At 53.4% G+C, this 13634-nt stretch overlaps 1 protein-coding gene across 8 annotated transcripts in view; it reads right to left on the bottom strand.

Annotated features, from left to right (window-relative positions):
* TRIM9 (tripartite motif containing 9) overlaps nucleotides 1–11410 on the bottom strand; it is a 70737-nt gene extending 59327 nt beyond the window's left edge. For all 8 annotated transcript variants that reach the window (XR_012662402.1, XM_075104360.1, XM_075104355.1 and 5 more), the window contains exon 1: nucleotides 10523–11410. Coding sequence is in view for 7 of the 8 variants with exons in the window: in XM_075104360.1 (XP_074960461.1) it covers nucleotides 10523–11338 (816 nt within the window). In the remaining variant the exon portion in view is untranslated. The remainder of the gene's footprint in view (nucleotides 1–10522) is intronic.
* Between the last annotated feature and the right edge of the window lie 2224 nt (nucleotides 11411–13634).

The following is a 13634-nucleotide window of genomic DNA, read 5'->3' as shown; positions in this document are numbered from 1 at the left end:
CCTGGGGCACAGCAGCATGAGCCAGAAACCCGCTGCAACAGGCAGCTGGTCAGCTTGCCTGGTCAGCAGGGTGTGCCCAGCAGAGACGTGGGTCAGTCACCTGCCAGCCAGAAATGGAGGAAGGATCCTTCTTGGCGCTGATTCCTGCATACCCATCACCACCTGGCAACCCGGCGCCGTGGTAGGAAATCAATAGAGAGCCTAACCATTGCCCAGGTCACAGATGGATTGACTGATCTGTTGTCTGGTTCGTAGCCCCAGAAGCACAGCACCATACACACAGTCAATATGATCAAATAACCTTCTTGCCCCTTGATCTGAGCTGTCATCTGCTATTAGCAGAGCAGAGGGGAAGGTGCAGCACTCAGCTCCCCTCCATCCTGCTGAGCAGCCAGAGGGGAAAATTTAAAATGACACAAAACCACAACTCTTTGCGGGTATAGGATTTTTTTTTAAGCCAACAACAAATTTTAACTGCTGTGCTCTGGGGGAAGTGAGAAATAATCTCATAGGTGAGAAAGTGAGAAACTGTCGACGCACTTGCTCTGATTCACTGAGCTGTGGGCCGATGGCAGCACAGACCTAAGCAAACACCTTTGCGGTCCTCATTTCCAGGGGATTCAATGTCAAGATGGAAGAAGTGTTGCTGCGGGATGGATACAGGACAAACTCAGCCACACCTGAGCTGCAGAGCTGACTGGGTTTTATGCAACAGCACAACTTGAACCACCGCTGCTGCTCCTCCTAGAAAAGACCCTCACAAAGAGCTGGCTGTAGATTAAAAATGGCAGAAGAAAGAGGCAGTCGGCTCAACTACAAAGGAGCACCAATAAAATATACGTGGGGACAATCAGAGCGGCATTTTGTCTGCTTCCTCAGACAGCAAGACTAAGACTTTACTGGCTTTGCCATGGAAGTCAAGGCTTGTTTTACACTTCTGTCTTGCACCCTGCCAAAGAAAGAGCTCTGTGTTCCCAGGAAACAGTGGCATCTGTCAGCGAGCCAAGGGAAACGCCAGCTCTCACCCAGCACGCAGTTAATCCGACGCCGTTTGCACACCAAGAGTTCTCACCCGCTTACCATTTCAGACACCCCAACTCCAGAAAGCATTGAAGTCATGCCCTTAAATCTCTGTGACTTCAATTTAATACTGAGCATGTATGGAAGTGCTTTCCCAGGGAGGGAGGCTGGTGCTCTCATTATGTCCTCAATGGGATTTCATCCAGCCCTGGCAGCTCCGATACCCTCTGCACTGTTGGAAGTTCTCACTACATCTCCACATGTCACAGAAGGTGCTTGGTTATGAATTTGCATTAGACTATGATTGGGTTGCTGGGCTGGAGGAAGGGAGCTGTGCTAAATATACGTTTCTAAGAGGCAGCTTTGGACAAGCTAGAGCAGTCCGAGGCAGGGGAAAGGACAGACAGGGAAGCTAAGCAATTATTTGTCCAGGAGCACAACGCAAATCCTCAGCAGGGAGAGCTGACCTCCAGTCACAGCCATGAGCGCATCTCTTCTTTTTCCAGCATCCTCAGGGAAATGCTGCCACAGTTCCCTTACTCGCTGCAATATAAACAGCTGGAGCCACGCTTTCCAGCATCTTCCCACTCCTCCCCTGCTTTGGGCTGAGTCACCAGGTGCTTTGGGTGATACAGCCCAGCCCAGCCGGGAAGGGGAGGAAGGGAATGGTGGCTCTGACCCCAAAGCAGCCTGTCTGCTTCCTGAAATCAATAAATATGCCTTTTAAGAAATGATCCATTTCAAAGCTTGACACAACCCCCCGCTTCTCCCAGCTTTACACACTCCAATGGAGACACCATGGCATAAAATCAGCGAAACTTGTTTGGAAAAGGATGCATTCCTAACAACTCCCTGGAACCAAAACCAGACCTCTGAACCTGCCTTACAGACAGAAAGGTCCTTCCCAAGCAGAAAGCCCACCAGCATAGCAAAGGCCCCAGCTAGCAAAGGGACAGAGGCCCCAGGCAGCCAAGGCACCAAGTGCTGGGCCAGGAGCAGCCGTTCTTTTCATCATCTACAGCTGATGCCTGCAAAGGTCAAGAGGTAAAGAGCAGGGAGGAGGAAAGCAGTGAGGTTAAAAGAATTAGTGAATTAATGCTTCTTGAGTCAAGGGGCATTGGTTATCTGGGAAGACAGAGGGATTTCATCAGAGAAGACCCCAACAGCTGCAGGTGGAAAGCAGCTGCAGTTCCACAGCACAGGCTTGAACAAGTGATGCTGTGGACGCACTATGCACCCTTGAGCTGAAAGCACAGCCATAAGCCGTCATTAATTCACACACACTAAACAATCCTGCCGCAGGGCACCGCCGTAAGAGAAGGGAACCGATGGCACGAATCCAGAAAGACCAGCCAGGGGAAAGGGAAAAATTAAACTAAATGCAAGGGTCCGACACACACACACCCCCCCACCCCCCCAAAAAAAAAAAAAGGGGGGGATCACTGGTCAAAAGATGTGCCACAGTTCCAGGGTTCATGGAAATAATTTGGTATTTGGTGAGGTGTTTAGTCATTCCGCCTCCTCTCCAAGCTGGAAGAAGCGTCGGCCCCAGCGTGGGCACCCAGGCTGGGATCTCCGCATGAAGCATTCGAAGTTGCAAATGCGATCTTCCACTCGAATGGCTCGGTGCTGCCGCATCAGTGGAGCTGCGCTCCGAGATCCACACCAGCTGCGGACCTGACCTCGTGCTGATGGGCAAAGGCAAGCGCGGCTCCAGCCCACGGCACTCCAGGCAACAACCGTGCGTGCCTTATTAACATCCAGTTCCCATCCTTTTTTTAAAATCCATCAACTAATATAATGGTAGTAAAGGGGAAAGGGTAATTAACGCTGATGGGAAATCCCTCAACTGTTAGATCCCTTCCAAAGCGCTTTCTGCTGACTGTGTTACAGAACTGAGTGCGCACCTATTAACACCCCTGCTTTTCTGTAATGCGGGGGATTTGATGGCTTAACAAATGCAAAAAACCATAACCCAAAGCCTGGTCCGTGCTGTGCCTACTGTGTCATAGTTTGGTATCACCCCTCACACTCAAGGGCCTCTCTGCTCTTGCTTGTTGCTACAGCCAGATGCTGGCTCACGACAATTTCAAAATTAACTTGGTCTTATTCTTTCTAGCTAGAAATTCTGCTCTTATCAAAAATGTTGAGCTTCCACTGAGCTTTTCCAGCCAGCTCCAGGTCAGTTTGTCCCCAAAATCTGCAACCAATTCTGAAGCCAAAATGCGAGTTAGTTCAGACCGCCAACAAAATCTTCCTTTGAAGAGGAAAGTGGAATCCTTTGACACGCTGTTCTTGGCTCTGGTCTCTTTTGCATCATAAACTGACATATCTCCTTTCTGCATTCATCAGCGAGGTGCCACTGGTACAGGTGAGGGTTGGGTGCAGTTTCTACATACCTATGTCTCCTTGTTAGAAAACTTAATAGCTTTGCTTTTTATGACTACCCAGTAATACCCTCATCCAGTAAGCCACCCCTCGTCGGTGATCCCAGAGCACCCGTTTACCAAACCATCCTACTTGCACAGTCTTTTCAGTTAGAACTTGGATGGTCCATGAGAATTTGAGAAATGTTCATCCAGAGTGCTTTAGTACCATTGCTTTACTCTTGACCTGGACAGGCTGGAGAGCTGGGCCGAGGGGAACCTCAGGGAATTCAACAAGAGCAAGTGCCAGGTCCTGCCCCTGGGGAGGAACAGCCCTCCGCACCAGCACAGGCTGGGGGTGACCTGCTGGAGAGCGGCTCTGCTGAGAGGCCCTGGGGGTGCTGGGGGGCAGCGAGGTGACCCTGAGCCAGCACCGGGCCCTTGGGGCCAAGGGGGCCAGCGGTGTCCTGGGGTGCATGGAAAGGAGTGTGGGCAGCAAGGCGAGGGAGGTTCTCCTCCCCCTCTGCTCTGCCCCAGTGAGGCCACATCTGGGGGGCTGCATCCAGTTCTGGGCCCCCCAGTTTAAGAAGGATGTGGAACTGCTTGAGCAAGTCCAGTGGAGAGTTACCAGGATGCTCAGGGGCCTGGAGCATCTCCCTTATGAGGAAAGGCTGAGAGACCTGGGCATGTTCAGCTTGGAGCTCCTAACACACCAGCCTCTGCCTCTCCTTCTAGGACACTACCTGAGCTAGGGTCACCAGAGATTCGTACCATGTGCTTGCTCTAAATAGATACTTATCCAATTCATCCCAGTAGGACTATCTGAATGAACAGAGAATGAGCTGGCTTATTTATAAGCCAATTTAACAGGTAAAATGCATACCACAGCCACACAGAATGCCTCATCCCAAAAATAAAGCAGGGAACAAGGCTGTCAAAAGAGCAGTTTTGAGAATCAGGGAGTTATAATGATTCAACTGCCTTTTTTTTTTTTTAATTATTCTTTAATACAGCTGGGAAGAGCGTATCCAATTCAAAAGCACTCTCCTTTAAATTAGTATGTAGGTGAATCATGCAAGTTAATCAAGGGATGCAGAAAATTCCTTCAAACTTTAGGACAGAGAACGAAAATATCTCCAAATGGTAAGTGCTGCCTCCCCAGAAAGTACACTGCAACCCTTCAGAGGATTTTGTGGTCATACGTGAACAGGGTCTGGCAAGTGACACCAAGCAAAGTTTTCCCTCTAGAAACCTGAAATTTTGAATGCTGATTTATTTAGAAGAGAAGAGTGGGGATAAGCAAAGCAGAGCAGCCCCATAAGCCTCTTGAGAACATGTTCCCGACCAAGATCCACCCTGCACCGCTGTCAGCTCTCCAAGTGCATCTCGTGGAACCTGGTAAATAAATAACAATGCCTTTTTTTCTCACTTTCATGTCATTTACTTAACACCAGGTACAGAGTTTGCTCTGCTTGCTAATTCTCCTGGTTTTTCAGGCTAGGAATGTGGCGACAGGAGAATATCTGGGTGACACACTCTGGGTGTTGAAATTTCCACGAAAGAGAGGCAAGAATTAGCCATGGGCTAATTTTTCACCCACCTCAGCTGTGGTGTTCCTGACTTGCACCACAGTAAATGCAGCAAGAAATATTAAGCCGGTGGAATCCTTCATTCATAAAGTGGCCAAGAGAAGAGAAAAAAAATCAGATACAACTGCACGGGGAGAATGGAAATGGTTTGATATTTACAGAGCGCAGGAGCCTTCTGGATGAGGACAGATCCCACCAGACACCAGTCTGCACACTGAGATGCTTAAAAGCCTTTGGAGAGGCTGAGCACAGATGGTACAACGCAGCATCGCCCTGTCAGGTCGGTGTATTTTTGGACTTCTCACTGGAACTGATGAAGCTGCAGTGATTTACACCCGCTCCGAGATGGCCCTGGGCCCACTTCCATTTGCAAATAACTAAGAGGACATCTCCTGGCATCAAGAGCCACTCGGGCTCCAAGAACGCCTTGTAGGACTTGATGTTCTGCATTACCGTTGATTAACATGATATTTGTGGTTGCTCCTTACTCTGTTAGCTGCAGCAAGTGCAGAGGAAAGAGCCACCTGACAGACAGCTCTTCTCCTAAATGAATTAGTAGAAAAAAGGCAGCATCACCTCCAGATCCTGGATAGACACATGCTGGCGTAAATCCACCGACCTCAGTTATGTTTCCTTGCTTTTTTCCTACTTCAAAGCATCTCAGCCTGTTTGCTGCATGGAGCAGTTGGGAAAGCTGTTTGGCATTGCCAGAGAAGGACAGGAGAGACCCTGCTGCTGCAGATGGAGCATGGTGATGGAGCAAGGGAGGTGGGATGTGGGAAGGCCATCAAAGCAAGGCTTGGGAAAGCACATTGCTTGCAACAGGAAAGGATTAAGGGTTCTCACTGCTTCTGTTTTACCAGCAAATATTTTACTTTGCAAATGCAAACAGCTCTTTGTCATGCAGCAGCTCCCTGGATACTTCCCACAGGTGCTGTGGGCTACAGGAATTCCCATGGACCCAAGAGCAGTACGTTCAGGATGCCTCAAGAAAGCGACTCCCCACAAAAGATTCTGTGGCAGCCAACGCAGGGGCCCAGCCAAGCAAGCTAATGAATAACGCTGTCTGCTTGTCACTGTCTTGGCACTGCCTGCTGTCCCCTGGGCAGAAACCAAGAGGCACTGGTGGTGTTTTCCACCCCCTGGTTCACCCCAGATGTGCAAACCAACTGGAACGAAGCCATGCCTAGTGTACATAGGATTTTTGATTCTTGAAAGAAGAATTCCCCCCGCATCCTTCATCCCATCTGTGCTAGTGACAGTCAGGAGGAGCTGAGGTCTAGGGAGTATCTCTGCTAATTAGCCTCTGACTGCTAACAATCATTGCAGCTGATTCAACAGAGTGCGTAATGTCAGTTTACAGGGTTGGTCTCTACCACAATCTATGCAGAGATGCTGCAGGGGTTTGCAATCAGGGGAAAGTTTGTCTTCAGCCTGGGCAATCCCATCCTGGGTAGGATGGGATTAAATCCCACGTGAAAATATAACTGAGAGCACTATTTACCTTTCACTGAAGTCAAGACCTGTTTCTGCTTCGCTACAAGAGGAGCTGGACAGGCTGCCTAACCTGCTCCTCTTTCCGTGTCAAGGCAGTGCAGACAGTGGTCCCACCCCAGTCTTGGTTTAAAGCAGAAGGAAAGTGTAAGAGATGCTAGTGGAGAAAAGAGGCAGAGCCCCATGATCCCCTGTAAATAAAACCCATGATCCCAAGCCAAAGCAGAGGGAAGATTCTTGCTTGACTGCCCATAAAGAGAGCAGAGGCTTGCACCACTGTTCACCATGGGACCACTGACCTCTTCAACCTCTTTCTGTGCTTGGTAAATCCACGTTTGCTGCGGTGGGGTACTGATCTCAAAGACGAAAGCAGCTTCTGGCAGGAGTGACCCACCGTGGGGAGGATGTCCAGCCGTGGGGTGAGAAGTCCCAGGGACTCTGCAGAGGATAGCCAGATATAACAGTGCTGGGCAACAACCTGACACCCTATGAGAGACAGGCACCCTACATCACTGCCTCTCCATTGCCTAACTCAAAAAGCTTTCAAACCTGCTTAAATCTATTACCATGAACTTCTGGGAGACCTTTCCAACATGCATTGGCATGGGTAAAATATTTTTAAGACAGAGCTTGATCAGCTGAAGGATGGAATTTCAGGGCTGTCAGAGATAGCTGGGGACTGGACTGTGTGACCCTGGAGGTCCCTTCCAGTCTGTTTGTATACGTATGTATGTATGTATGTATGTATGTATCTATCTATCTATCTATCTATCTATCTATCTATCTAAAATAGCCATTAGCAAGCTGCTGAGCCTGCACTCGCCAGCAAAAGCAAGAGGGACTTGAATGCGCAAAGAATAAATGATTCAGCTCCATCTTGTGTTGCTGCTTTTAACATCCCAAGCAGCACTCCAGCTTGTCAGGATAAAATCCAGACAGCTGCAATATATGTACAAAACTGGAACAATTCAGATTAAAAAGTCATTTTCCTCTGTCTTTCTGTGAATATTTACCCCTCTCCCAACAGCTGTCCTGAAAGGAAGATAGGAAGAGAAAGGATTTCCCATGATCTGTGTCCAGCTTAGAAATCCTAGCTCCCTCAATTATGTTTGATTGTGCCTCGGCACAGATTATTTTGAAACGATCATCTGCGAGAACCACACAATCAGCGCTCTGTCAGAGGACAGCAAAATTTGGGGCAGTTTCCGAAGAGGTCTGTAAAAAGCCCTTTGGTCTCCTTTCCAAAGCCAAGCACGCTGCACTTAACAGCGATTGCCTAGGGCCCGGCAATCACATACTGACGCATGAACACTGCTTTCAAGAACAACAGCTCATCAAGGCACTCCCGGGTCATCGCAGACTGCGGTGAGAATCAGAGTCTCCTCAGGTCAGAAATTAAGAGCACAGATATATCCCAAAGAATATTTTGCACAGAGCAGTGTTAGAATTGTGGAGAAGTCAAGAGCTGATGGCTCTGTCCTTTCCTGTCAGCTGTAGGTACTCATGACAACTACTCATCACAGCAAAAACATCAGGGAGAAAGGGACAGTCACCCTTTCGGCAAGTTTATCTTACTGCCAAAGGCTTGTCCCTTCAAGAAAATGAAACCCAGATGCTTTTGCAGGAGGTTCACTGGCTCAAATCCACAGGTTGTTTGGTTCCTAATGCCCAGTCCCAACCAGGATAAAGCTTGAAATGTCAACAGCTTCTCCCCTTGATTCAGCCACACAGTATCTCAGGGAGCAATTCCGAAATTGCTCCCTCAATCACACCGTACTGCCACAACCGACTCAGCAGACTCTGTTCCCTCCCCTAACAAGCAAACATCGGGAAGTTGCAGCAAACCCCTGCACTGTCATATAAAAAAAAAACCATTTTGACCGCCTGCACAGACACCGACTGACTCAAGACAGGTGTGACTTCACTTTCTGATTTCCAAAAATGTTAGAGAAATTGCATTAAAATCATAGTTTCAAATTACGGTTCTGTGTCTGTCAGCTACATCAATGAAATAATGCACTGCTAAAGCTCTCCCCCCCTGAAAAGGTGTTTTGAAAGAAAAGCTAAGCATTCGAGGAAGAATAAGCTGTCCTAATCAAGAACACAAGGACTGAACCTGAAGTAGCTGAGTACTTGCATACAGAGTTGTCCAGACGCTCACGTGTGTATCTAAGTAAGTGCCTTGCTGCACCTGAATCAAAGCAGGAAGGTGAAGCCAAAACCTCACAAAAAGGCCTGGTGCCCATTAAATTTCTCTTTTTTTTGGAGAATGCTACCGACATCTGGACCCGGCTCCATTCCTGCTCTGTGTCAGCACAGACTGAACAGGTTCATCCTCCACCAAGAGCCGGGCCAGGAGGACCAGACTCTGGAGAACCGGCTGCTCTCGCACGGCGAGCACTTACTGGGTTTCATAACAGGCAAGAGGAGCGAGATGCTCACAGCACCCGATGTGAGCTCCAGTGAAGAAGAGCCCCTGTGCTCCTGTGAGCAGGTCAGCAGTTACTTGTGCCACGGTGCACCCCGGCCAGCCCAACACCAGTTGGGAGCAGTGACTGCACCCATGCATAAGGACAAGGGCATGGGACACCAAAACTGCTCTAGCGCATGGGCTTGATCTTCGTAACAGTGCAGGAAAGCCACGGAGGAGATGTTCCTCCTCCCAGTAGAAGAGCGTCAGTACAAGCCCTTTCCAGCAGCAACAGGCACCACCGTACCCTTTCCTCCCACACCACAATGTAATGGGGTGACCCTCTTCTCCCAGCCCTCTCAAGGAGGCCAAGTGATGGTCTGTTCCCTGCACGCACCCCACTGACCCAACACGGGGTGCACAGCTGCAGCCCAGCGGTCCGCATCCTTCACGGAGCTGCGTGCCACCATGCAGCCCGCCAAAGCGCAGTGGGGCCGCTCCTGGGAAGCGATCTGGCTGAGCCTCTTTTGGCAGGGGAGCCATGCACCTCCCCGTCTCACCCCAGCTCCTCATCACAGGTCCCTCCACCTGCTCCTGCCAGCACTGATTTGCTCGAGCAGAGGACAATTATTCCAATGTTCATCAAATCATAGAATCATTAAGGTTGGAAAAGACCTCTAGGATCAAGTCCAATCCCCAAGCCAACACCCCCAGGCCTCCTAAACCATGGCCCCAAGTGCCACGACTACACGTCTTTTTAACACCTCCAGGGATCATGACTCCACCACCTCCCTGGGCAGCCTGTTCCAATGCCTGACCACGCTTTTTGGTAAAGAAATTTTTCCTAATATCCTAATATCCAATCTAAACCTCCCCTGACACAGCTTGAGGCCATCAGGAGTGATGCCCATCCCCTTGCATCCTGCCTGCCTGCATCCCAGTCGTTTCTGCCCCAGTTCCCTCGGCGAGGGGGTTGCTGGTGCGAGGAGGGAGGGAGGCAGCGGGGTGGATGGAGTCAAGCTGAAGCTGACAACAGCCACGTCCCTGCCTCGAGCGCTGGGACCCTCTCCTCCAGTGAGGACGTGTGTGGGAGTGAGTGTGCTCAAGAGGAGCTGATCAGTATTCAGCAAAAGGCTCTGCTACTGCGCTGCCCGCTCGCCCGCTGCCATCCCTCCTCCTCCCCATGACTCGGTGTGCGGGAGGAGGCAGCAGCACCCCACGGCACCCCGCTGCCACCTCCCCATCCTCCCCCGCGGCAGATTTCACGCCTCTCTCCTCACGAAAGCATCGCTCCTTGTCGCTTTTCCAGCTCTGCAGCGCAGGTGTCCCTGATCCACCCCCAGAACATCACCTACAGCCCTGCTCCCGGTGTGCATGCCGGCACGATTCAGCGACCCACGGGGAGCATCACCTGCCCGATGCCAGCCCCCCTGTGCCAGGGGGCAGCTCTCCTCCCAAGCAAGGGTGCAAATCACAACCCCGGTGTGGGTGAAGGTGGGTGGCTGTGCACCCACCCTGCCAGCTGCGGGAGGGTGGGCGGCATGGGGCAAGGCATGCTGGACAGACGGCCCTCCACAGCCACCTCCCAACCACAGGGCTTGGCCGGGGCTGATGGTGGTGGCCGTCCCGGGGCCGGGGCTCACCTTATGGAGCTTCCACATGGCGCCTAGCGCCTTGACTTCGTGGCTGGAATGCTTGCCCTCCTCCAGGCACTGGTAGCAGACGGGGCTCTTGCATTGCACGCAGTACATGCTGTGGTTCTCCAGCTCGTGGTCGGTGCAGGTGGAGATCTTACGGGGGCTGAGGCGGCGGCTGACGCGACCCTGGGCCGGCGGGACCAGGCGATGCTTGGCCAGGGGTCCCCGCGGCGGGTGGCATCGCAGGCGGCAGGGATCGCAGTAGAAGACATCGCACTGCTCGCACATGACGGCCGCCTCCTTGGGCGCCTTCTCGCAGAGCTGACACCGCAACGCCGCCGCCCTGCCTTGCTGGTAGCGGTCGATGACTCCTTCCAACAAGCGGTTGCGGGGGAAACCCCGCAACCCGCGCTCGTCCAGCACCAGGCTGCGGTGGCACTGCGGGCAGGTGAGGCAGGCGTTGCGCGGCGGCGGCGGCGGCGCCAGGGCGGCGGGGGGCGGCGGGGCGGCCGGCGGGAAGACGCGGACCCCGTTGGGGGACTTCTGACAGGGGGTGGTGGGAGCGCTGGCGAAGCCGCCATAGGAACCGTAGCCGCTGTCCGCCTCGCTGTACAGGCTCATCTTATCCAGGTCCAGGTAATCGTAGTCGGAGACGGCCGAGCCCGAGGCGCGGCGGCTCTGCGGCGACTCCGACTCCGGTGTCTGCACCAGGATGTTGCGGGCGCACGCCTGGCATAGGTTGTGCGAGCAGGGCAGGATGATGGGCTCCCGGTAAAAGGAGCCGCACACCGGGCATTTTAGCTCCTCTTCCATCTCTTCCATAGGGGAGAGAGGGCGGCGGCGCCGGCAGCGGCCGCGGCTGAGGGAGAAGAACCACCCGCACGGCACCGCGCCTCAGCGCCGACTGACTGCCGCCCGCCGGCCGCCCCGCCCCGCCATTGGCCCACCGCCGGCGGGGAGGCGGGCTGCGCGCTGCGATTGGCTCTGCCACCTGTCCGTCGGCCCTCACCGCCCGCCCACCGGCGGCGCTGCGGGGGGTCTCTCTTCAGGGCTGCGGTGCGGAGCTGCGGGGTTGGGAGCCGGGATGTGGGGTCTGTCCCCGGGGCTGACCCCGCCTCGGATCCCCCGCCGCCTCGGATCCCCCGCATCGACTCCCCTCCGCGCCCCAGGGGGAGTGTCCCTACCCCCACGGGCTTCTTGCCTTCCCCGCGGGCAGCCGGTGGTGCCCGCAGCAGCCTGCCCCAAGCCCCAGGGGTGCCCCCCAAGATGGCGGCCTTCCTCGGACCCCTACACTGCGGGGGACCCAGGCCGGCGAGGGGCTCCAGGGGCCTCGCTGCCGGCAGGAGGAGGGCCAGCGGTGACCCGCTGCATGCTGCTGGCCTGTCAGGGTCATCTGTTGGGTCACCACAGCGAGAGCCGGGTCCCAGCCCTCAGGTGTACCACGGTGGTCTGCTCAGCCCAAAGGGACCGCAACCTGGGCCCCTTGCAGAAGAGCCCCAGGAGCTCGATGGCCGCAGGATGGTTTGCAGCCTCTCTCATTTCTGGATTTTAATGGGACCTGGTGGTTGAGGCCCCACTGTGGCGGGGCTTTGTGGGGTCCTGTGGCCCTGGCTGCATGGCAGCAGCAGTGCTGTGAGTGGTGGTGGGGTCCAAAGGAGCCCCGAGTCCAGGCAGATCAAAAGCGTGTTTGGGGGGAAGTTTTGCAGAGGACAAGGCACGTGTGCGATACGAGGGGTCTTGCAGTTCCCCTTCTTGTTGGCACAAGGTGACTTTCAGAGCTGGGAGTGCTGGAGGCAAGAAATCCAAGGGACTGTGTCATGAGGCTGTAGTAATAAATTACTAGAATAGCCACACGTATCTAATAAATGCAACACTTTCAATAATGCTATGGCTTTCTAGCAAATCATACCAGTAAGATGCACAGGCATCGTACCAGTTCCTCCATCACCGGGGAGCGGGGAGGGGGCCCGCTGGGTCTCCTGAGCTGGCTTGTCAACCCTGCTTACTCTGAAGGTCATCAAAGGTCTTTAAAATATCCTGGCAACGTGTGGTGCGGCATAGCGGTTGCTTTTCAGCCAATGGAAAAATAAGATTACTTGGAATGTCTCTGTATTCTCTCTCATTTCCCTCTCTCTGTGCACATGTTTGGGGCTGGCTGGTAGCGCGGTTGCTTCGTGCCTCCAGTGATGGTGTCTTTGGACCTCCCTTGGGAGAGAAGCTGCGATGTGAGAAGCACGGTGTGGGAGCTTGGGGGCAGCAGGTCCAGCCTGGGGCTTGAAATCGGAGCTCGGAGGGGCTGCAGAGTCTCTGCGAAGCCACTGTGGGGGCAGTGAGGGGCTGAAGAAGGTTGGCTTCTGATCCTGTGTGTGGGGCCAAAGGAAAGGATGAGCCCTTGCCACCGTTCATAGGCATGAAGGGTGCGGGGAAACTGGCTTTGGGATCCTGATGCTCAACAGCTAAGCCATGGGGTGACATGGGGGGATCAGTGGCAAAGGTGAGGAAACTGAGGCAGGTTCACAGCAGCTCCCCAGTCACTGTGAGAGGGTGAGGGCTGGATGCTGAGAGGCCCCTGTGACTGAGGGTTTGGCCAGCTCAGGGCCAAGGGCTGAGACCTGAGCTTAGCTGGAGCTCCGGGTCCTTGGGCAGAGGGCTGGTGGAGCCCCCAGTGAGGCTTGTCAGGGCAGTTAAGTGCCCTCAGAGCCCTGACACAAGAGTGTGACAGTCCCCACTGACGGGGGTGGTCTCACAGCATCCAGGAGAGGCAGTGATCTGCTTCTATATGCCCACCCAGAGCGCTGGGAGCTGGTACAGATCCCACCACCCCAGAAATCAAGGTTATTTTCTGAAAAGGTCAAGCCACATAGTGCACTTGCTGCCACTCTTGGGCGTATCCATTTCCATGACGGCAGAAGGACTGGGGGGCACCCCAGGCCTCTTGAGGAGCCGTTTCTTAGAATCATAGAGTAGGATCATAGAATCATAGCATCATTAAGGTCAGAAAAGCCTCTGAGATCACCAAGTCCAACCCCCAACCCAACACCCCCAGGCCTCCTAAACCATGGCCCCAAGTGCCACGTCTACATGGTTTTTGAACACCCCCAGGGATGGTGACTCCCCC

Source organism: Phalacrocorax aristotelis, chromosome 9 (genome assembly GCF_949628215.1).
Source record: "Phalacrocorax aristotelis chromosome 9, bGulAri2.1, whole genome shotgun sequence".
Classification (NCBI taxonomy): Eukaryota; Metazoa; Chordata; class Aves; order Suliformes; family Phalacrocoracidae; genus Phalacrocorax; species Phalacrocorax aristotelis.
This window is presented reverse-complemented; position numbering and strand designations above follow the sequence as displayed.